Here is a 24,875-nt window from a genome sequence, read left to right as displayed (position 1 = left end):
GTTGGGGAACTCCCAGACAATAACAGCAAATCCTTTGGGGGTCCAGTTCAGATCGACTATGCCAAGTCAACCTGATGGTCCATGTTTTCATACGTCAATCCCATCCCTCTGCAAGTTAACTTTTCTTTGATTAAATAAGACATCTCAGGCTTATCACCACCCCAGAAAAAAACTAAAAATATAAAAACAACCTTGCACTTGACTTTTTCTACTTTTTTTTAATTGAGTAAAAATGTACTTAGTACGACTGTAATAATTGGTTGTCTCACCTAGCTATCTTAAGATGAATGTACTAACTATAAGTCTCTCTGGATAACAGCATTTGCTAAATTACTCAAAAGTAAATGTAGAATGATCAGTGACATAAAAACAAACCTTTTGACCGATTTGTCCTGGAAGTCCATTCTTTCCAACTCTTCCAGGTAAACCCTGAGTTGAAGAATGGGAGAAAGAGATATTTTCAAACTTAAAGGCACATCAGCTCCTGGTTTGACACCAGAGTACCTATACGTACTGGTTCTCCCGGATGTCCTGCTGGCCCAGGGTGTCCCCTGCCTCCTTTTTCTCCCTGAAATCAGCAAATCATCAAGATTACCAATATTGAAAGGACCAATGAGGCCAATGTACTGAGTACATATGTCTATATATATTTGTCAACTTGAAAGCCCAAGTAAGTTGCCTTTTAACTACTACCTAACCTATACTTTAAGCACAAATCATTGCACCTGTACATAGCCCATCTGTAAATAGCCCATCCAACCACCTCATCCCCATACTGTTATTTTTTTTGTTGCTCCTTTGCACCCCAGTATCTCTACTTGCACATTCAACTGATGCACATCTATCACTCCAGTGTTTAATTGCTAAATTGTAATTATTTCGCCACTATGGCCTATTTATTGCCTTACCTCCATTCTCTTACCTCATTTGCACTCATTGTATATATACTTTTTTATTGTGTTATTGACTGTATGTTTGTTTATTTCATGTGTAAATCTGTTGTTTGTGTTGCACTGCTTTGCTTTATCTTGGCCAGGTCACAGTTGTAAATAAAAACTTGTTCTCAACAGACCTACCTGGTTAAATAAAGGTGAAATAAAAAATAAAATAAAAAATATACTGTTAATTTAGCCACTATTGTATATAACCATGTGATAAATGACCTATGTTGTGATATTCTTACCACTTGGCCATCTTTGCCGGAAAGTCCTGGTCCCCCTGAAAGACCTAAAGAGCCCTGGGAAAGAAATGAAATATACTGAAAGTTTGATAACAAGTTATTAACATGCAACGCTCCTTACCTACCTTTCTCTGATAACATTTGATCAAGTGCCTCCCGAAACTGAGGCAGTGAAAGTATTTGAAACTTGACCTATAACATCTGCATTAGCAAAATTACAAGTGACAATATGTGTCACACCCTGACCATAGTTTGCTTTGTATGTTTCTATGTTTTGGTTGGTCAGGGTGTGATCTGAGTGGGCATTCTATGTTGGATGTCTTGTTTGTCTATTTCTATGTCTGGCCTGATATGGTTCTCAATCAGAGGCAGGTGTTAGTCATTGTCTCTGATTGGGAACCATATTTAGGTAGCCTGGGTTTCACTGTGTGTTTGTGGGTGATTGTTCCTGTCTCTGTGTTTTGCACCAGACAGGGCTGTTTTTGGTTTTCCACGTTTGTTGTTTTGTAGTGTTCGTGTTTATCCTTTTTGTTATTAAACATGAATCAATATAATCATGCTGCTTTTTGGTCCACCTCTACTTCACCACAAGAAGACCGTTACAATATGCTGATAATAAAACAGACACGGACGGCCTCATAAAAAGAGCTGGTCTCTTGGATTCAAATTGAATTTTTATGTCCAATTTTTAAAAAAAAATTATGTCCAACAATGAAAATGCAAAAAACAAATATACATACTGTATATATTTATATATTTTGCTCAGAAAACATGGGGCGTCAAATAAAACCACCCATGTGCCAAATTTGGCCCCCGGGCTGCCAGTTGGGAAACCCTGTTCTACAGAGAATCATACATTTGATAACCTCATTCAGTGAAGCCACTTTTATGGCTTACCTTTTCACCTGCTTGGCCCGATGGCCCAGGTAATCCCGGAACCCCTCTTTCACCCTGAAAAGACGAGATTTATACATCAAATGTGTGTTTGATAAAAGGGATTGTAGATTATTAGAAGTAGCTTTTGATCCATACTCTGGAATCCAATCACTGGTGATATTGCTTAAAAGCGGGTCTTCAGTGTCATAAAATAGATCATGCCAATAAAACGTAATACTAATGCCCTTTTTTGACCTTCCTACCGAATCACCAGGCCGTCCTTGTTCTCCCTTGTTACCATCAACCCCGCGTCGCCCCTGAAATAGTGAACAGAAAGAGCAGCTCCATTGATTTACCATCAAAAACCCTAGTCTGATAAAAACTTTGTTTTAGAGTGCAGCTGATACCTCTGTCCCAGTTGGACCCTGTGGCCCAGGAACTCCTCGGTTGCCAGAGATGCCCTTTATTTAAAAAAGAGGAGAGATTGGAAGTCATGAGCTATTCACCCTTTATTAATGTTGCTCGTAGATGAAACACATTTATCAGCTGTGTGTTAAATTAAATTGCAACTTTTTAAAACATTCATACATACACCCTTCATAAGCTCTTTTTAAGGCTTATATACATAGATGCTTCAGAAGTCATTCATAAGGAAACGCTATATGAAGGGAAACAGGGGTTTTGATACATTTGAGAAAGCATCAGATATAAGGACCTTTTATATCACTCTTCATGTAGTATTTTTTTATTTCACCTTTTTTTAACCAGGTAGGTTAGTTGAGAACAAGTTCTCATTTACAACTGCGACCTGGCCAAGAAAAAGCAAAGCAGTGCGACAAAAACAACAGCACAGAGTTACACATGTCTAAACTTATGACTGGTACTGTATATGTGATAGGGATGTATAGACATTATGGACAGTGAATATGTTGAATATCTGAAGAATACGTGGATAGAATAGTATATATACAGCAATAGTTCAATTGGATACTCCTTGACTAGAATACAGTATATACTGTACATACTGTATGAAGTGGGTAAAACAGTATGTAAACATTATTAAAGTGACCAGTGTTCCATGTCTATATACATAGGGCAGAAGCCTCTAAGGTGTAGGGTTGAGTAATCGGGTGATAGCCGGCTAGTGATGACTATTTAACAATCTGATGGCCTTGAGATAGAAGCTGTTTTCAGTCTCTTGGTCCCAGCTTTGACGCACCTCCAACGCCCTCGCCTTCTGGATGATAGCGGGGTGAAAATCCCTTGGCTCGGGTGGATGAAGTCCTTGTTGATCTTTTTTAGCCTTCCTGTGACAGGTCACCAACCTCTGGAGAGCCCTGCGGTTACGGACTGTGCAGTTGCCGTACCAGACGGTAATACAGCCCGAAAGGATGCTCACAATCGTACAACTGTAAAAGTTTGTGACGGTTTTAGGAGCCAAGCCGAATTTCTTCAGCCTCCTGAGGTTGAAGAGGAGCTGTTGCTCCTTCTTCACCACACTGTCTGTGTGGGTGGACGATTTCAGATTGTCAGTTATCTCAGATTTGCTTTGTTAAAGTCCCCAGCTACAAATTCGGCCTCGGGATATGTGGCATACAGTTTACAAGTCCAGTGTAGTTCCTGAAGAGCCGTTGTGGTATTTGCTTGTGAGGTATTCTAGGTCAAATTAACAAAAGGACTGTTCCTGTACGTTACCACAAGCACACCATGAGTAGTTAATAATGAAACATACACCTCTGCTTTTATTCTGCCCGGAGAGTTCTTTATTACTGTCTGCGCAATGTACTGAGAACCCAGCTGGCTGTATGGACGGGGACAGTATATCCGGAGAGGGCCATGATTCCGTGAAACAGAGTATGTTACAGTCCCTGATGTCTCTCTGGAAGGAGATCCTCACCCTGAGCTCGTCTACTTTACTGTCCAGGGACTGAACATTAGCGAGTAATATACCCGGGAGCGGTGGAGGAAGGTGCACGCCTCCTGAGTCAGACTAAAAGTAAACTCTGAATACCTCTTCTCTGCCGGTGGCGTCTTGGAGCAACCTCTGTGATAAGTTCAGTAGAGTTGGGTGGTACGAACAAAGGATCCAATTCAGGAAATGTGAATTTCTGGTCAAAATGCTGGTGAGTTACCGCCACCCTGATATCCAGAAGTTATTTCTGGCTGTATGTAATAACGCAAAAAACTGTCTGGGCTTACAATTCTGCATGAATCTTTACCCTTAGTGTCATGGGAAACTAGGCTACTGTACAGGGTACAGTGCCAATTCTGTAATGTATTTTACACTTTCACACCCATACTTGATTACCCTGCAAGTGGGCACCATTTGTTTATTTAATGTACAGTAATTGTGCCGACAAATTCATTGAGGAATATGTTAGGGTTGTCCGAATAAGATAATTTATTCTCTACATAATTGCTCAATTCTATTTAATGACTCAAAACACTAAACGATGTTTACTGAACTCAAAGATTCTTAGTTGCTAAGGACGTTAACATATGCAATAAAACAGCCCCCATGTTTTGGAATAACCTCAAATGTAACATCTGCCCTAACTTCAGTGGTAGGATGACATGTACGGGTTTCATTGTTACATAGTGTAGAATTTGAAATAAACTGATATTTTTCCTCTGATTACAAGTGATGACTTCACAAAACACTTGTGAAAGACACTCTCTCATCACTTTATTGCACTTTTGGAGGAAGATTTGCTTCAACAATGCACTGCCAGTATTCAAAGGCCACAGTATGTTCACAAAGAACATATTGTACTGTAAACTGGTCTACACTTCTCATGACCTCAGTCATCAGTAGAGATCAGTATTGAGTGCAAGTTGAACACCCCACACAGACCAATTTACAGTATATCAAAGCCTCTAATGGAAAAAGCAATGAAAATATATGACTTCAAAATGTCATCCGAACAGCGAGTTGATACATAGTTCATTGACAGAAAACAATGAACAAATTGAAGTCATGAAAATGACTGAAACAATAGGTCTTTTATCCATGATATAGTTTAGGCAGAAAAGAACACAACTTGACCTTGAATAATGATGATATTCAAAAATTGAATTCATATGCCACTTGGGCAAACAATACTGAAAGATTACAGGGCGGTTTCCCGGACACAGATCAAGCCTAGTCCTAACCTAAAAATGACTTTCAATGGAGATTCTCCACTGAGCTTGCTTTTTAGTCCAGGACTAGGCTAAATCTGTGTCCGGGTAACCAGCCCCACAAGTTCAGTGTGATAGTAATAGAGCTGGTACAAGCAAACAAGTAATATCAGAAAAAGTGCCACTCATGTTTTCTGTTACTGAATTTCAAAGTTATTATGTGAGTATTCACGCAGAGACTGTTACCTTTCATGCTCAACAGTTTCAATGAAATCTGACTGCTAACGCACAAACACCTTCTAAATCAAGTTACAAGATTTATCCTGTCACAGTGACGGTTCCCCTGCAAGGTACGATATACTGTATTCTTTCATGGAAACAATGACCATGCATTCCCCTAAAACATTTGCTTCATTCATACAAATGTAATATTCCCCTCAAGGTCTTCATCATGTTTCCATCATAGCTAGCAATCTCAACACACTCTAAGTGGTTTATTCAATTAATTCCAGTAAGACAATTCCGCTGCAACACAAAGAAACCACGCACCAACATAGAGCGAAGATATGTAGGCACTTTATCATTAACCTAGACACTGTCAGAGTGAATGTCAGAGCGACATTCACCTTCACAAATTAAATGACACATTCTTCTCTTTTTCTTTCTGTTTGATATTACAGAGCATCTCAGGGAGGACTTGCTTCAATGACTATCTTCATGGTCTGTTTCATAATCATTATATTCAGACTAAAGGCCACTTAACATATAATCAGGTGAAGACCCAATATGTTTCAATATCTTCAGTGGCAACCAGACCACTATATCAAAGTCTACTCTCAGTCTCTGCAGATATACTGCATGTTAAAAAAAACTGGCAGCAATGATTACTTACATTTGACTACGATCTATTCTAGATAATGTAGATCTGGACCTATTATTTAAAACACAAAGCTTTCCTGCAAATAATGATATATGAATGGTTTCCATCTGGCTCTCCTCATGAGCCCAGTTATCACACCAGTAGGAGTAACAAAGTTTCTCCTGCCTCCCAGTAGGAAGCAACAGCCTTTAGAGTTAGCCAAGTGCTCTTGCCAAGTACTGTACTTTACTGAAGAAATAAGGCCCAAGGGGGAGTGGTACAGTTGAAGTCGGAAGTTTACATACACTTAGGTTGGAGTCATTAAAACTCGTTTTTCAACCACTCCACAAACTTCTTGTTAACAAACAATAGGTTTGGCAAGTCGGTTAGGACATCTACTTCTTGCGTGACACAAGTCATTTTTCCAACAATTGTTTGCAGACAAATTATTTCACTTATAATTCACTGTATCACAATTCCAGTGGGTCAGAAGTTTACATAGACTAAGTGACTGTGCCTTTAAACAGTTTGGAAAAATCCAGAAAATTATGTCATGGCTTTAGAAGCTTCTGATAGGCTAATTGACATAATTTGAGTGAATTGGAGATGTGTTCTGTCTTCTAGAGATGAATGTACTTTGGTGCGAAAGTGCAAATCAATCCCAGAACAACAGCAAAGGACCTTGTGAAGATGCTGGAGGAAACAAGTACAAAAGTATCTATATCCACAGTAAAACAAGTCCTATATCAACATAACCTGAAAGGCCGCTCAGCAAGGAAGAAGCCACTGCTCCAAAACCGCCATAGAAAAGGCAGACTACGGTTTGCAACTGCACATGGGGACAAAGATCGTACTTTTTGGAGAAATGTCCTCTGGTCTGATGAAACAAAAATAGAACTGTTTGGCCATAATGACCATCATTATGTTTGGAGGAAAAAGGGGGATGCTTGCAAGCCAAAGAACACCATCCCAACCGTGAAGCACGGGGTGGCAGCATCATGTTGTGGGAGTGCTTTGCTGCAGGAGGGACTGGTGCACTTCACAAAATAGATGGCATCATGAGGGAGGAAAAGTATGTGGATATATTGAAGCAACATCTCAAGACATCAGTCAGGAAGTTAAAGCTTGGTCGCTAAAGGGTCTTCCAAATGGACAATGACCCCAAGCGTACTTCCAAAGTTGTGGCAAAACCGCTTAAGGACAACAGTCAAATTATTGGAGTGGCCATTACAAAGCGCTGACCTCAATCCCATAGAAAATGTGTGGGCAGAACTGAAAAAGCATGTGCGAGCAAGGAGGCCTACAATACTGACTCAGTTACACCAGCTCTGTCAGGAGGAATGGGCCAAAATTCACCCAACTTGTTGTGGGAAGCTTGTGGAAGGCTACCCGATACATTTTACCCAAGTTAAACAATTTAAAGGCAATGCTACCAAATACTAATTGAGTGTATGTAAACTGGAAATTTTACATTCTTAAAATAAAGTGGTGATCCTAACTGACCTAAAACAGGGAATGTTTACTAGGATTAAATGTCAGGAATTGTGAAAAACGGAGTTTAAATGTATTTGGCTAAGGTGTATGTACATTTCCGACTTCAACTGTATATACAATCGAGCACAGAGCCATGCAATCTCCATAAACAAACATTGGCAGTAGAATGGTTTTACTGAAGACATCAGTGACTTTCAACTTTCAATCTCAGACTCACATTAAGCATCTCCAATCCAAAATTAAATCTAGAATCAGCTTCCTATATCGCAACAAAGCATCCTTCACTCATGCTGCCAAACATACCCTCGTAAAACTGACCATCCTACCAATCCTCGACTTCAGTGATGTCATCTATAAAATAGCCTCCAACACTCTACTCAACAAACTGGATGCAGTCTATCACAGTGCCATCTGTTTTGTCACCAAAGCCCCATACACTACCCACCATTGCGACCTGTACGCTCTAGTTGGTTGGCCCTCGCTTCATACTCGTCGCCAAACCCACTGGCTACAGGTTATCTACAAGTCTCTGCTAGGTAAAGCCCACCATAGCAGCACCCACTCGTAGCACGTGCTCCAGCAGGTATATCTCACTGGTCACCCCCAAAGCCAATTCCTCCTTTGGTCGTCTTTCCTTCCAGTTCTCTGCTGCCCATGACTGGAACGAATTGCAAAAATCTCTGAAGGGTGGAGGACTTTAATGCAGGCAACCTTAAATACGTTTTACCTAATTTTTACCAGCATGTCACGTGCAACCAGGGGGAAAAAAATGCTAGACCACCTTTACTCCACAAACAAAGATGCATACAAAGCTCTTCCCCGCCATCCATTTGGTTAATCGGACCACAATTCTATCCTCCTGATTCCTGCTTACAAGCATAAACTAAAGCAGGAAGTGGTCAGATGACGCGGATGCTACACTACAGGACTGTTTTGTTAGCACAGACTGGAATATGTTCCGGGATTCATCCAATGGCATTGAGGAATACACCACCTCAGTCATCGGCTTCATCAAAAAGTGCATCGATGACTTCGACCCCACACCCCCCTTCGACTGTACGTACATATCTCAACCAGAAGCCATGGACTACAGGCAACATCCGCATCGAGCTATAGGCTAGATCTGTCGCTTTCAAGGAGCGGGAAACTAATCTGGATGCTTATAAGAAATCCCGAACCATGAAACAAGCAAAGCGTCAATACAGGATTAAGATTGAATCCTATTACACTGACTCTGACGCTCGTCGGATGTGGCAGGGCTTGAAAACTATTACGGACTACAAAGAGAAACCCAGACGCGAGCTGTCCAGTGACGCGAGCCTACCAGACGAGCTAAATGCTTTTTATGCTCGCTTCGAGGCAAGCAACACTGAAGCATGCATGAGAGCACCAGCTGTTCTGTGAATGTTGACCTTTAAACAGGTCAACATTCACAAAACCGCTGGGCCAGATGGATTACCAGGACTTGGATTACCAGTACACAAAGCATGCACGGACCAACTGTCAAGTGTCTTTACTGACATTTTCAACTCTCCCTGACCGAGTCTGTAATACCTACAAGTTTCAAGCAGACCACCATAGTCCCTGTGCCCAAGGAAGCGAAGGTAACCTGGCTAAATGATTACTGCCCCGTGGCACTCACGTCGGTAGCCATGAAGTGCTTTGAAAGGCTGGCTCATATCAACAGCATCATCCCGGACACCCTAGACCCACTCCAATTCGCATACCGCACCAACAGATCCACAGATGACACAATCTTAATCGCACTCCACACCGCCCATTCTCACCTAGAAAAAAGGAACACCTATGTGAGAATGCTGTTCATCGACTACAGCGCAGCGTTCAACACCATAGTGGTCATGAAGTTCATCATTAAGCTAAGGACTCTGGGACTAAACACTAAACACTGGATCCTGGACTTCCTGATGGGCCACTACCAGCTGGTAAGAGTAGGCAACAACACGTCTGGCACGCTGATCCTTAACACTGGGGCCCATCAGGGGGCCCATCAGGGGTGTGTACTTAGTCCCCTCCTGTATTCCCTGTTCACCCACGACTGCGTGAGCAACGTGAGCAAGACAAAGGAGCTGATCGTGGACTACAGGAAAAGGCGGGCCCTACAGGCCCCCATTAACATCGACGGGGCTGTAGTGGAGCGGGTCGAGAGTTTCAAGTTCCTTGGTGTCCACATCACCAACGAACTATCATGGTCCAAACATACCAAAACAGTCGTGAAGAGGGCATGACAAAACCTTTTCCCCTCAGGAGACTGAAAAGATTTGGCATGGGCCCCCAGATCCTCAAAAGGTTCTACAGCTGCACCATCGAGAGCATCCTGACCGGTTGCATGGTATGTTGCCTGGTATGGCAACTGCTCGGCATCTGACCGTAAGGTACTACAGACGGTAGCGCAAACAGCCCAGTACATCACTGTGGCCAAGCTTCCTGCTGTTCAGGACCTATATAATAGGCGGTGTCAGAGGAAAGCCCATAAAATTGTCAGAGACTCCAGTCACCCAAGTTATAGACTCTTTTCTCTGCTACCGCACAGAAAGCGGTACCGGAGCGCCAAGTCTAGGACCAAAAGGCTCCTCAACAGCTTCTACTCCCAAGCCATTAGACTGCTGAACAATTCATAAAAATCGCCACCGGACAATTTACATTGACAACCCCCCCCCCCCATCTTGAACACTGCTGCTACTCACTGTTTGTTTGCTACCTATGCATAGTCACTTTGCCCCCACCTACATGTACAGATTACCTCAACTAGCCTGTATCCCCGCACACTGACTCTGTACCGGTGCCCCCTGTATATAGCCTCATTATTGCTATTCTTATTGTGTTACTTTTTTATTATTACTTTTTATTTTAGCCTAAATATTTTCTTCTTCTTGAACTGCACTGTTGGTTAAGGGCTAAGGGCTAAGGGCTTGTAAGTAAGCATTTCACAGTAAAGTCTACACTTGTTGTATTCGGCGCATGTGGCAAATAAAGTTTGATTTGATATAGTATAAACCACTTTTCCTTTCATTTTAAAAACGTGGAAATGCCCTGGAATCCTTGACAGGCAAATCCTATTGGAGAAAGGGTGCCATTAGCACAGCTATGTACTGTGCATCTCTCCAGGTGTGCCCTTTAACCGTTACAACTGAATTATCTTGATATTCAAGAGCTCCTATTGGCATCTGACTGATTTGAATACCCATTCAACAATGTCCCATATAGCAGTGCACCCATTATTGATACATTGATTTTCTCCAAAGTGTTGGATTCTGATGAGTGTTGAGTGAGTGGATGTTTGAATATAAAATGATGGAGTACTCACAAGCTTACCATCAGCACCAGCAGGACCAGCTTGACCGGGCCTTCCCATTGTTCCTGCTTCCCCCTGAAAGAGAAAACAGCAGCTTATTGACTGGACCATTTGGACCTTAAAACAATGCAAGTGCACCACTCATGAAACCGTTGAACTACTCAGAAACCGTTTTTCGATTGCATGCTGCAAATTGTTTTAAAACATGTTCTTTGTGAGGAGCATCAAACAGTAATGGTTTTGACCTTTCCTGGAAAATGTTATGTCACGGCTTTACTGACTATCAGTAAAACACATCTTTCCAAGTGCATGTCTCAGCAGGATAGGTTTAACTTTACTTTATTCAAGATGCCATTTATTACAATTCCTGTTAATATATCAGCCCAAAATGTCCATCTGTGAGCCAGCCATGCATGTAGCATTTTGGATCTACCATCAAATCCTTGTTGAGCAATCTTTTCCTGTTGAAAAACAGGATTTGCACCCATGCATGACCATGCCCTTATAAACACAAACATGTCTTAAACCTTGTACACTCTTATAGAATAAAGGGACGAGTTGCTATGGTAATATTGCTTAAAGGTACGCTACTTCAAAGCTTTAGTGTTAGTTTTAACATCTTATAATTATTTGGCACATGCTCTGTGAACAATGAAATGGGTCACAGAGCATTTTATTTTGTGGCCCATTTCAGTAAATGTAATTTAGCCTAGAAGCCAGTCTGTTTCTACTTTTTGTCAACGTGTCATTCTCTTGCCAAACAGTCTGGAACTAGTCCTATTATTTCAATCAATAAGGACGTAGGACAGTGGGGCATGTGTTATTGATAACATCTCCCAACCACAACCCAATCACATGCATTGCTGTCACCTTGATGTACTGTAGGCAGACAGCCACATCTGATTCAACCTTATCTTTCTACTTGGCTGTACTTACATGGTGTTGGACAAATTGCTCATGCAAGTTGCGGGGAGATAACACATTTAGTTACAAAACTGTTCAAATGCGGAATGCTTTCAGAAGTGTATTTGATTTGCACAGCAGCATGTTCCGGATGGAAGGAATTGACACTGGATTTAGAAATTGGCAAGTCTCGGGGTGTAAGCCTTCTGACTGACCTTAATGCCTGGAAGGCCAGGGGGTCCGGGAGGACAGGTACAGGGTTCTGGAGTGGGGTCCACGTCTATATCACCAGGGCCGTTTGCACACTGGAAAAAACAAGAAACACATCATTCACTAATCACACATTACATAGCTTTCACTAAGCTATACTATTAATCAATTATTTATCTGATTTCCTGCTAACAGACACTCTCAGACAACAGAAGCCAAGAGAGTGCGTTCAGTTCATGTCTCTTAGCAGCAGCCTTATCATTTAGCTTTCAGCAGCCCAGAAGTATTGACACAGCAGACACTACCAACAAAATAACTTAGTAAACGTTCAGTTGAAGTTGGAAGTTTACATACACCTTAGCCAAATACATTTAAACTCAGCTTTTCACAATTCCTGACATTTAATCTTAGTAAAAATTCCCTGTTTTAGGTCAGTTAGGATCACCACTTTATTTTAAGAATGTGGAATGTCAGAATAATAGTAGAGAGAATGATTTATTTCAGCTTTTATTTCTTTCATCACATTCCCAGTGGGTCAGAAGTTTACATACAATCAATAAGTATTTGGTAGCATTGCTTTTAAATTGTTTAACTTGGATCAAACATTTCAGATAGCCTTCCACCAGCTTCCCACAATAAGTTGGGTGAATTTTGGCCCATTCCTCCTGACAGAGCTGGTGTAACTGAATCAAGTTTGTTGGCCTCCTGGCTCTCACACGCTTTTTCAGTTCTGCCCACAAATGTTCTATAGGATGTGGTCAGGGCTTTGTGATGACCACTCCAATTCCTTGACCTTGTTGTCCTTAAGCCATTTTCCACAACTTTGGAAGTATGCTTGGGGTCATTGTCCATTTGGAAGACCCATTTGCGACCAAGCTTTAACTTCCTGACTGATGTCTTGAGATGTTGCTTCAATATATCCACATAATTTTCCTCCCTCATGATGCCATCTATTTTGTGAAGTGCACCAGTCCCTCCTGCAGCAAAGCACTCCCACAACATGATGCTGCCACCCCGTACTTCACAGTTGGGATGGTGTTCTTCTGCTTGCAAGCATCCCCCTTTTTCCTCCAAACATAATGATGGTCATTATGGCCAAACAGTTCTATTTTTGTTTCATCAGACCAGAGTACATTTCTTCAATCTTTGTCCCCATGTGCAGTTGCAAACCGTAGGCTTTTTTTATGGCGGTTTTGGAGCAGTGGCTTCTTCCTTGCTGAGCGGCCTTTCAGTTTGGGTCAATATAGGACTTGTTTTACTGTGGATATAGATACTGTTGCCTCCAGCATCTGTTGCCTGTTGCCTGTGCCTGTTGCCTCCAGCATCTTCACAAGTTATTTTGCTGTTGTTCTGGGATTGATTTGCACTTTTGCTGCGTGGTCCCATGGTGTCTATACTTGCGTACTATTGTTTGTACAGATGAATGTGGTACCTTCAGGCGTTTGGAAATTGCTCCAAAAGATGAACCAGACTTGTGGAGGTCTACAATTGTTTTTCTGAGGTCTTGGCTGATTTCTTTTGACTTTCCCATGATGACAAGCAAAGAGGCACTGTGTTTGAAGGTAGGCCTTGAAATACATCCACAGGTACACCTCCAATTGACTCAAATGATGTCAATTAGCCTATCAGAAGCTTCTAAAGCCATGACATCATTTTCTGGAATTTTCCAAGCTGTTTAAAGGCACAGTCAACTTAGTGTATGTAATCTTATGACCCACAGGAAAATTGTGATACAGTGAATATAAGTGAAATAATCTGTCTGTAAACAATTGTTGGGAAAATTACTTGTGTCAAGCACAAAGTAGATGTCCTAACTGACTTGGCAAAACTGTAGTTTGTTAACAAGAAATTTGTGGAGTGGTTGACAAACAAGTTTTAATGACTCCAACCTAAGTGCATGTACATTTCCGACTTCAACTGTAGTTCTAGAGACAAGGGGCTATATAACACGTTTATAGCAAGAAACAAACACACCTTAGCTGTTGTTACGGATACCATTATCCTGTGTGTGTGTGTATCCTGTGTGTGTTTCTTTTCTCTCCGTCTCCCCTCACAGGTGAAAATCATCACTCCCCAATCAGTTAACAATCAACCCATCAATCAGAATACACACCTCCTCCTGTTTCCTACCCTATCACAGTTCCTTCCCCATGGTTTAAAAACCCCATCATTTGTTTGCTCTAGAGCTCAATCTCCTTGTAATGCCATGTTGGTAGATCTCTGTTCTTTATAGATTTCAGTAGCTCAATCTCTTTGTAAATGCCATGTATGTAGATCTCTCTCTTTGCGTCTTAACCTCTTCTTTTGTTTGAGCACCTCCAAATCACTTTGTCATCTCCTGTGAGTATTGTTTTGGTTATGGTGTTTGTTTGTTGCTGGTGGGAAAAGGGGGAAACCAAGACAAGTCGCCCATGGGCATACACTACCCGTAGGTGAACTTTGTTAAATACACTAGTTAGAACTGGGCGGACCACCCACTGTATTTTTGGTTAGTTAGTTAGCTGTTGTTGAAATAGGCTAGTCTAGCTTAGGGGTGTTTTGAATACTTATTGTTTCTTTCCTTGGGTCCAGCTCAGCCCCTTTTCCTGCTCCCCCCATTACCGTGTGTTTATAAATAAACCCTGAGTTTGACGGTATTATTTCGGTTGTCGTGGTTATTTCGTTCACACTTACTTTGTCACAATTATAATTTACATGAGTTATGTTACGGGTCTCACTACCATCCCCCCTAGACTGTCGGGCCAAAAGGGATTCGTAACATAAGTGGAGCCTCATCCGGAATCTGTCTTTACTGACACCCATGCCGCTCATGTAGATTGTTGATAGTGGTATAGTTCAGTGTTGAACGTTATAGCTGAAGTAGCATTAGTGTTTGCTATTTTCGTTGGCTCTTGTGAAGTAGTGTAAGATGGCTACTTTTGATGTGAAGTCCTTTTTGGATAACCCTTCGTGGGAGGTTTTTGACAAATGTCGTAGAGTTGATTTAATGACCTTGGCTGACCATTATTCAGTATCGATTCCACAGAATGTAGTTAAGTCGGAGGTTAAAAAGCTGGTGTTAAATGTATTGTTGGAAGAGCAAGTGCTTGTGTTACCGCTGCCTGAGCATACTACCCCTATAGGGGATGTTGCTGCTCCTGTAAGCCCATTGGTGTCTGATAATGAGGGCGAGGCTAAAACACCAGCCACATTGTCCCATTTTGAACCACTCTCCCCACTGTCAAACGGTGATGCCAGGAGGGATGTCCGTTTAGCACAGTTCCAACTAGAGGTGGAAGAGAGAGCCCAAATTAGGCGAGAGACTCTCCAGTTGGAGATGTGTAAAATAGAGGCAGAAAAAGAACGAGAACAGCGGCATTTAGATTTGGAGATGGGTAAAATTGAGGCAGAAAAAGAACAGCGGCATTTAGATTTGGAGATGTGTAAAATTGAGGCAGAAAAAGAACGAGAACGAGAACAGAGGCAGATGACGTTTAAAATGCGCCAGATGGAACTGGAGGCAGAGACAGCGAGGCTAGCCTTCGTTCCTGCTGTCACTGTTAGTGAGTCGTCCTCACCAGCTGTGTCCTCAAACACGTTTGACATTAGTAGGCAGATTGCCTTAGTACCTTTGTTCAGAGAGTCAGAGGTTGACTCCTATTTTTGTGTATTTGAGCGTATAGCCGTAGCATTGAAGTGGCCTGAAGAGGTATGGTGCCTATTACTTCAGTGTAAATTAACTGGTAAAGCCCAAGAGATTTTGTCAGCGCTACCTCTAGAGGACAGTTTGAATTATGAAGTAGTCAAAGCTACTGTTCTTCGTGCCTATGAGCTTGTGCCTGAGGCATACCGACAGAGATTTAGGTCTCATAGAAAGTCTTCTAGTAAGACTTATGTGGAATTTGCTAGAGACAAGGGAAATCTGTTTGATAAATGGCATGCTGCTAGTAAGGTAACTGATTTCAACTCTCTCCGGGAGTTAATCTTGTTGGAAGAGTTTAAAAATTGCTTACCCGAACGCATTGTAGTTTACCTAAACGAACAGAAAGTATCCTCCCTGGCAGAAGCGTCTGTGTTGGCAGACGAGTTTGTGTTGACGCACAAGAGTGTGTTTTTGGCTCAAACTGAGAGTAGAACCACTGAGTTTCCTACCTTTAGCCCTAGTCGGCCAGCAGTAGTATATCAAGCACGCCAGAAGAATGAGCGTTCCTGTTTCTATTGTCATAAAGTGGGACATATGATTAATGATTGCTTCCTGCTTAAACGCAAACAAGGGATGCCTCTTCGTGCCAAGCCACCAACAGGTGTTGGTCTAATTCGTACGGTTGTGAGGTCTGCAACAAAACAGGTGCCTCAGGGTAACTGCAGTTTGAAAGTCTCAGTCCCCGACCGCAGTTATGAACCATTCATTTTCGAGGGGTTTGTGTCCCTAACGAATGACGAAGCGTCTCAGCGTCCGGTTAAAATCCTTAGAGATACTGGTGCGGCGCAGTCGTTTATATTGTCTGATGTGTTGCCCTTATCTGACGATACATACTGTGGTTCCAGTGTGTTAGTGCAGGGTATTGAAATGGGTTTTGTCCCCGTGCCATTGCACTTTGTGAAAGTACACTCTGAGTTAATCAGTGGAATGTTCAGAGTGGGGGTACGTCCTATGTTGCCAGTGAAAGGTGTGACCTTTATAATGGGTAACGATATTGCCGGAGGGAAGGTAGTACCCGTATTGGAAGTATTGGATAAAAGTGACCACTCTCTCTCGAATGAGTTGGCACAGAGTTATCCACATGTGTTCCCCGCTTGTGCTGTCACTCGTGCTCGGGCACTACAAGAGGGTGACGTGATAGATTTGTTGAACACTGTTCTGTTCAAAGAGGATGATCAAGAGGATGGATTGTGTGATACCTCTGAGAAGTTGATCACCTCTGACAAACAGCTCAGGAAAGAATTAAAGAACGTTGAACTTATTGCTGATGCAATACAGTTACCAGTCACTCGTGAGCAGCTGATTGCTAACCAAAAGGTTGACAACAAACTTGCTAAATGTTTTACTAGTGTTGTCTCATTGGAAGATGTGAAGAAGAAGAACGTGGCTTACTTCATTGATGGTAATCTCCTCATGCGTAAATGGAAATCCCATGTTGACGCGGGTGGAGATTGGAATGCTGTTTACCAAATAGTGATTCCTACAGCCTTTCGACAAAATGTGTTATCCCTTGCTCATGATCACCAGTGGTCTGGTCATTTAGGAATTACAAAGACGTATGATCGGATCCTTCGACATTTCTTTTGGCCGGGTTTAAAACAAGATGTGGCTCAGTTCTGTCGGACATGCCACACATGTCAGATAACAGGAAAACCAAATCAGGTTATTCCTCCCGCTCCTCTTTGTCCCATACCTGTCATAGGTGAACCATTTGAGCATGTGGTGGTTGATTGTGTCGGACCGTTACCGAAGACAAAATCGGGTAACCAGTTTTTGTTAACAATAATGTGTATGGCTACAAGATACCCCGAGGCTATTCCTCTGAGAAGGATTACAGCTCCGATAGTGAGTAAAGCCTTAATAAAATTCTTCACGACATTCGGGTTACCTAAGGTGGTACAAAGCGATCAAGGTACCAATTTCCTATCCAAGCTCTTCAAGCAGGTGTTGAAATCCTTATCAATTACGCACCGTGTATCAAGCGCCTATCACCCAGAGTCTCAGGGTGCGCTTGAAAGATGGCATCAGACACTGAAGTCTATGCTACGTAAATATTGTTTGGAATCTGAGAAAGATTGGGATGAGGGAGTTCCTCTAGTTTTGTTTGCTGCTCGTGAAACTGTGCAGGAGTCCCTAGGTTTCAGCCCGGCTGAACTAGTGTTTGGTCACACAGTAAGAGGACCAATGAAAGTCCTTAAAGAACAGTTCTTGTCCCAAGAGTTGTGTACCAGAGATGAGAATGTGTTGGACTATGTTAGTCGCTTTCGTGAGCGCCTACACCAAGCTTGTGCTCTTGCAAAGGAAGCTCTGTCTTCCTCACAGAGGAGCATGAAAAGACACTATGATAAAGAGGCTGTTTCTCGTCCACTGCAGCCAGGTGACCAAGTACTGGTGTTATTACCTGTTCCAGGATCTTCACTGTCAGCTCGTTTCTCTGGTCCTTATTTAATTGAAAAGAAAATAAGTGAAACTGACTATGTGCTTCAAACTCCTGATAGAAAACGCCAATCTCGTGTGTGTCACATTAACATGTTGAAAGCATACCACACCCGACCCATCACACAGTTAGATAGTTCAAAAACAGAGGAAGGTACTGCTGTCTCCTCTGCTACTACTGTGATGATAGTGGACTGTCAAATTGATGATGTTGATGGCTTGGAGTTGCGCAATACTCAGCAGCAGTGTGTTAGATTGCCCAACTCAGAAATGCTGCTGTCTATCCAGTCAGGTCTGGTTCATTTAACGGATGGACAGGCTAATGATATTGTGAGGCTACTACACAGTTTTCCATGTCTCTTTAATGATGTTCCTACTCGCACAAATGTGTTGGAACATGACATTAATGTTGGAAATGCTACACCTATCAAGCAACACCCATATCGTATCAACGCTTCCAAGAGGAAGATAATGAGGGATGAGGTGAAATATTTGTTGGAGAATGACCTGGCTAAGCCAAGTTCAAGCCCTTGGAGTTCTCCTTGCATTCTGGTTCCTAAACCTGATGGTACGTCCAGGTTATGTACGGATTATCGAAAGGTAAATTCTGTCACAATGCCAGATTCGTTCCCGTTACCCAGACTGGATGACTGTATCGATACTATTGGTGCTGCTAAGTATGTAACTAAGTTGGACCTCTTAAAAGGTTACTGGCAGGTTTCGTTAACTTCACGTGCTTCAGAGATTTCTGCCTTTGTGACCCCAGACAACTTCCTACAGTACTCAGTCATGGCTTTTGGGATGCGAAATGCACCAGCCACTTTCCAACGACTGGTTAACTCCGTATTAGCTGGCGTTCCTAATTGTAGTGCATACCTTGATGACCTAGTGATTTATTCGTCTGAGTGGTCAGATCATGTTGACTTGCTAAGGGTAGTATGTGAACGGTTGGCAGCTGCTTCTCTAACCCTGAACTTGGCAAAGTGCGAGTTTGGGAAGGCTACTGTTACCTATCTCGGTAAAGAGGTTGGCCATGGACAGGTGCGCCCTGTTGATGCCAAGGTCTTGGCTATAACTGCATTCCCTGCACCTACCACTAGACGAGAGCTACGCCGCTTTTTAGGGATGGTTGGCTACTACCGTAGCTTCTGTAAAAATGTCTCTGCGGTAGTTGCTCCACTGACTGATTTGCTTAGTCCGGCTAGACCATTTGTGTGGTCCCCTGATTGTAAGAGCGCTTTTGAATCTGCGAAAGCACTCTTATGTAGTACCCCTGTACTTGCTGCTCCGGATTTTGAACAACCGTTCAAGCTTGAGGTAGATGCTAGTGCCAGAGGTGCTGGTGCTGTTCTACTGCAGCAGGACAAGAGTGGAGTAGATCATCCTGTTTGTTATTTTTCCCGTAAATTTAATAAATGTCAAACAAACTATGCGACAATAGAACAAGAAGCTCTTGCTTTGTTGTTGGCTCTGCAATACTTCGAAGTATACATTGGTTCCAGTGCCCTACCAGTGATTGTGTATACTGACCATAACCCCTTAGTTTTTCTCCACCGAATGTACAACCAGAACCAGCGCCTTATGCGTTGGGCGCTGATTGTACAAAATTATAATTTGGAGATCCGCCACAAAAAGGGTTCTGATAATGTGTTTGCGGATGCTTTGTCTCGTGTGTAATAATTTTTGTATGTTTTGCAAGGTTGTTACTTTGTTGTTGTGAGTATTCATTAATACTGTGATCGCAATCCCCCCTAGGGTTGCTCTTTTAAGGGTGGGAGTGTTACGGATACCATTATCCTGTGTGTGTGTATCCTGTGTGTGTTTCTTTTCTCTCCGTCTCCCCTCACAGGTGAAAATCATCACTCCCCAATCAGTTAACAATCAACCCATCAATCAGAATACACACCTCCTCCTGTTTCCTACCCTATCACAGTTCCTTCCCCATGGTTTAAAAACCCCATCATTTGTTTGCTCTAGAGCTCAATCTCTTTGTAATGCCATGTTGGTAGATCTCTGTTCTTTATAGATTTCAGTAGCTCAATCTCTTTGTAAATGCCATGTATGTAGATCTCTCTCTTTGCGTCTTAACCTCTTCTTTTGTTTGAGCACCTCCAAATCACTTTGTCATCTCCTGTGAGTATTGTTTTGGTTATGGTGTTTGTTTGTTGCTGGTGGGAAAAGGGGGAAACCAAGACAAGTCGCCCATGGGCATACACTACCCGTAGGTGAACTTTGTTAAATACACTAGTTAGAACTGGGCGGACCACCCACTGTATTTTTGGTTAGTTAGTTAGCTGTTGTTGAAATAGGCTAGTCTAGCTTAGGGGTGTTTTGAATACTTATTGTTTCTTTCCTTGGGTCCAGCTCAGCCCCTTTTCCTGCTCCCCCCATTACCGTGTGTTTATAAATAAACCCTGAGTTTGACGGTATTATTTCGGTTGTCGTGGTTATTTCGTTCACACTTACTTTGTCACAATTATAATTTACATGAGTTATGTTACGGGTCTCACTACCATCCCCCCTAGACTGTCGGGCCAAAAGGGATTCGTAACAGCTGTGTTTGAATACTCATACTAACCGCACTAACCATACTTTTTGTGACGTAAATTGAGTACAGTATGTAGTATTCTTATTGGTCATAGTATGGATAGAGTTAGTATGCTAAAAGTTCCTGGATGTCGTACTACCGTACATTTGCCAAAATACAAAGTATACACGCAGTGGACACTGTTTCCGTACTTTTAGGGCCCATAATGTAATTCTTCAAGAAATGGGCAGGGCTTCACAACGTTTTCAGATTTGAAGGAAATGGCGGAAGAAATATGTAGCTGAAGTCCGACGAGAGCGGATACAAATTAATTGTTTTAAATAATTACGACAAATGTTAAGAAAATGTTGAGCAATGTAATAAAGTAATGACTTTTTAAATTACTTACGCTACACGTTATGTTGGCTGACAATGTGTTGGCTACGCTATCCTTACGAACCGCATAGCATATCATTACATCAGTAGGTACTACCGGCAATGTTAGCTAGCTACCTCGTTAGTTGGCTACTAATACATCGAACTTGCCAGTATATTAACTATATGCTATCTAAGTAACTACCCAAAGTTTATTGACTTAATTATTCACGTCAGTCTTAGCTAGGCGGTATAGTCGTCGTGCGTTCTCAATGGACAGAAATTAGCTCTGGCTATCAACTCCGATTACAGAGCACTCTCTCGTCTCAGTGTGCCAGTGCGCAGAATAACTCATTTACGAACACTCAACACCTGTTTATATGGCCGGTGTCAGTAAACGTCAGCAAAAAAGCTAATGAAATTGTTGCCAGCAGCACAGTTACAGTCACCAACACTCTGGATAACATAAAAACAGTCTTACCAGCTCTGCTATGGTGAGTAAAATGGTTAGAGGGAGGTGTTTTCTCATTTGTGTCTGGAAGTAGCTAGCCAGTTAGCTTGTGTGCTTGACTGCAGTGCTGTTGTGATGGTCAGAACAACCCTACTCCTCAGCCAGTGTGCGCTCTGAATGCTCAGAGAGGGGAAACACTCAGAAGTTAGGAATGGACAATTTGACAACGCTCTGAATTTAAGAATTCCCAGCACGCACTCTGGCTCTCCAGATAGAATTTTCAAACACAAACATGTCTAGCTAGTAATTTGTTATGCTAACAAGCTAGAAAGAGGTTGCATAGCAACATAATCAACTTCCGGTAGACAGGCGTAGCGCTAGTATGCTCAACTGAAAGGATAGCATTTGTTTACAGTATACTAAAGTGAACTAATATTACATTGTATGTAGTGTATACTCATTAAGTATGTAGAATACAGTATGTTACTATGGGTATTCAAACACAGCACTTTAATTAATTCAAATAAGTGAAGAATATTAGCTTAGACTCACTTACATGGAATTTTATGGATTTCAGGGTAACTACAGGTATGTGCAACCTAATGTAAAGTGTGCCTAAACGCTAATACTATGTGATTACAAAGCAGTTACTTTGTCACTACATGTTACAATGTTATAACTACAGTTATTCCTGTGTAGTTACATAGGTATATGGGTAACTTAAGGTAAAGTGTTGTTGCAAAAGACCATGCAATAAAATAAGTCTTACCTCTAGTGATGAAAACGAAACTAGGGGTTTCTTTGTAATAAAGCAAAGCCATCAGCCAAAATACATACCTCTCCATCCTGGAAATAAAAGGAGCGAGATTATGTAATTGAAGCACCTGGCAACCTGTAATCTCACCATAAAAGACCAATCCATTAAGACAATAACACAGGTTGAATTGAAGGTTAATTAAGCATTGCAAGTCATGCCGGGAGTGACAGAAAGAGAGAGAGAGAGAGAGAGAGAGATATGTTGGCATGCGGAGGTGTATTTTCAGTGCGTCGCTCTCTCTCTTTGTTGCTCCCAAACTGAAATCCAGAAACACAGATGCAAAACAATGGTCTGGCATTGTGGATTAGTAGTGAAATAAATAGCCAAGCCAGTGGAGCATTTGGCCACTGCTTCACAAACAGAATAAATAAAATGTTATTTGTCACATGCACCGAATACAACAGGTGTAGTAGACCTTACTGTGAAATGCTTACAAGCCCTTAACCAACAATGCAGTTTTAAGAAAATAGAGTTAAGAAAATATTTACTAAATAAACTAAAGTAAAAAAAGAGTAAAGTAACGGAATAAAATAACAATAATGAGGCTATATACAGGGGATACCGGTACCAAGTCAAGGTGCGGGGGTACTGGTTAGTCAAGGTAATTTGTACATGTAGGTAGAGGTATAGTGACTATGCATAGATAATACACAACGAGTAGCAGCAGTGTAAAAACAAAGGGGGGGTGGCCATTTGATTAATTGTTCAGCAGTTTTATGGCTTGGGGGTAGAAGCTGTTAAGGAGCCTTTTGGACCTAGACTTGGCACTCCAGTAACGCTTGCCGTGCGGTAGCAGAGAGAACAGTCTATGACCATTTTTTGGGCCTTCCTCTTACATCACCTAGTATATAGGTCCTGGGTGGCAGGAAGCTTGGCTCCAGTGATTTCTCCTGAGGGAGAAAATGTGTTGTCATGCCCTCTTCAAGATTTTCTTGTTGTGTTTGGACCATGATAGTTTGTTGGTGATGTGGACACCAAGGGACTTGAAACTCTCAACCCACTCCACTACAGCCCCGTCAATGTAAATGGGGGCGTGTTCGGCCCTCCTTTTCCTGTAGTCCACGATTATCTCCTTTGCGTTGCCCACGTTGAGGGAGAAGTTGTTGTCCTGGCACCACATACACTGCCAGGTCTCTGACCTCCTCCCTAATAAAATACCAAATACCCAAAATAGGCTGTCTCATCGTTATCGGTGATCAGGCCTACCACCGTTGTGTCATCAGCAAACTTAATGATGGTGTTGGAGTCATGCTTGGCCACGCAGCCATGGGGGAACAGGGAGTACAGGAGGGGACTAAGCACTCACCACTGAGGGGCCCACGTATGGAGGATTGTTGCCTAGCCTTACCAGCTGGGGGTGGCCCATCAGGAAGTCCAGTATCCAGTTGCAAAGGGAGGTGTTTAGTTTCAGGGTCCTTAGCTTAGTGATGAATTTTGTGGGCACTATGGTATTGAACGCTGAGCTGTAGTCAATGACCAGCATTCTCACATAGGTGTTCCTTTTGTCCAGGTGGGAAAGGGCAGTGTGGAGTCCGATTGAGATTGCGTCATCTGTGGATCTGTTGGGGCGGTATTCGAATATGAGTGGGTCTAGTATTTCCAAGATGATGGTGTTGATGTGAACCATGACCAGCCTTTTAAAGCACTTCATGGCTACCGACGTGAGTGCTATGGGGCGGTAGTCATTTAGGCAGGTTACCTTCTCTTTCTTGGGCACAGGGACTATGGTGATCTGCTTGAAACTTGAATGTAGGTATTACAGACTCTGCCAGGGAGAGGTTGCCGTCCGACGGTAAAATAACAATGAGAGCAATATGCATGAGGTAAGCAGAGGTAAAGGCGCTCCACCACAGTAGAAGCAGGATGAAGCAAATCACAAGCGATACATGTAATAATCTATTAAACAATGGTTATATAATGGCTAATTGTATTCCTGGTACCATATGCTTCAATGCACAACTGAAAAGGAAAAATAAGAAAGTAACGTTTTGACTAAATGTCATCAGATTTCAAAATAACATCATAGGCCATGGCATGTCCAGGTCATTTTGAATGGGGTGGCCAAGGTGGGGCACAGACCCAGTTTAGAGGGGCCATAAAATGCTGAACTTAATCGATGCAAGGTGGATTTTTTTTCAATATATTTTTATGATGGTTCAACGCGTGAAATGCTTCAGCTTAGGTTTGGTACAATTCCCTGTTAATCAATTCCAACGTTTTGTTACAGTGTTTGCGTTCAAAGTCAGATTCTATGTAAGGGTATTAGCATACAGGAGTAAATTCACTTGTAATTGGCATCCAGAGTGCGAATTATAGCGTTACTTTCAGAGGGGTCTCTATTTTTTTAACGGACCCACAAAGGTCGAAAATGTGTTATGGGCTTTATAGTGAAGATGTAATTTAACTGTAAAAATCTATTACCTTTAAATGTGTCATGATGAACACAACCAGTCATGATTCAAAAGGTAGGTTAAGTAGGTTACATGCACACCATCATCTACTCCTAACAGTGCACTGGGCACCCACCATTTGAATGGAAATGGACATCTATTACAAACACCATAAGTTTAATGACGTTCAGACTACAAAGTGGCATATATTCATGGATAAAAAATAAACAATAAAAAAGAAA

The 24,875-nt window shown here is 42.1% G+C and overlaps 1 protein-coding gene across 1 annotated transcript in view; it reads right to left on the bottom strand.

Moving 5' to 3' along the window:
• LOC139382027 (collagen alpha-1(XXI) chain-like) overlaps positions 1-24,875 on the bottom strand; it is a 62,579-nt gene that overhangs the window by 20,987 nt on the left and 16,717 nt on the right. Inside the window, exons 7-14 of the mRNA XM_071125957.1 lie at positions 11,961-12,050; positions 10,855-10,917; positions 2,464-2,517; positions 2,320-2,373; positions 2,078-2,131; positions 1,184-1,237; positions 515-568; positions 376-429 (exon numbers count right to left, since the gene is read on the bottom strand). Coding sequence (XP_070982058.1) covers positions 376-429; positions 515-568; positions 1,184-1,237; positions 2,078-2,131; positions 2,320-2,373; positions 2,464-2,517; positions 10,855-10,917; positions 11,961-12,050 — 477 coding nt within the window. The remainder of the gene's footprint in view (positions 1-375; positions 430-514; positions 569-1,183; positions 1,238-2,077; positions 2,132-2,319; positions 2,374-2,463; positions 2,518-10,854; positions 10,918-11,960; positions 12,051-24,875) is intronic.

This window comes from Oncorhynchus clarkii, chromosome 23 (genome assembly GCF_045791955.1).
Source record: "Oncorhynchus clarkii lewisi isolate Uvic-CL-2024 chromosome 23, UVic_Ocla_1.0, whole genome shotgun sequence".
Lineage (NCBI taxonomy): Eukaryota > Metazoa > Chordata > Actinopteri > Salmoniformes > Salmonidae > Oncorhynchus > Oncorhynchus clarkii.
This window is presented reverse-complemented; position numbering and strand designations above follow the sequence as displayed.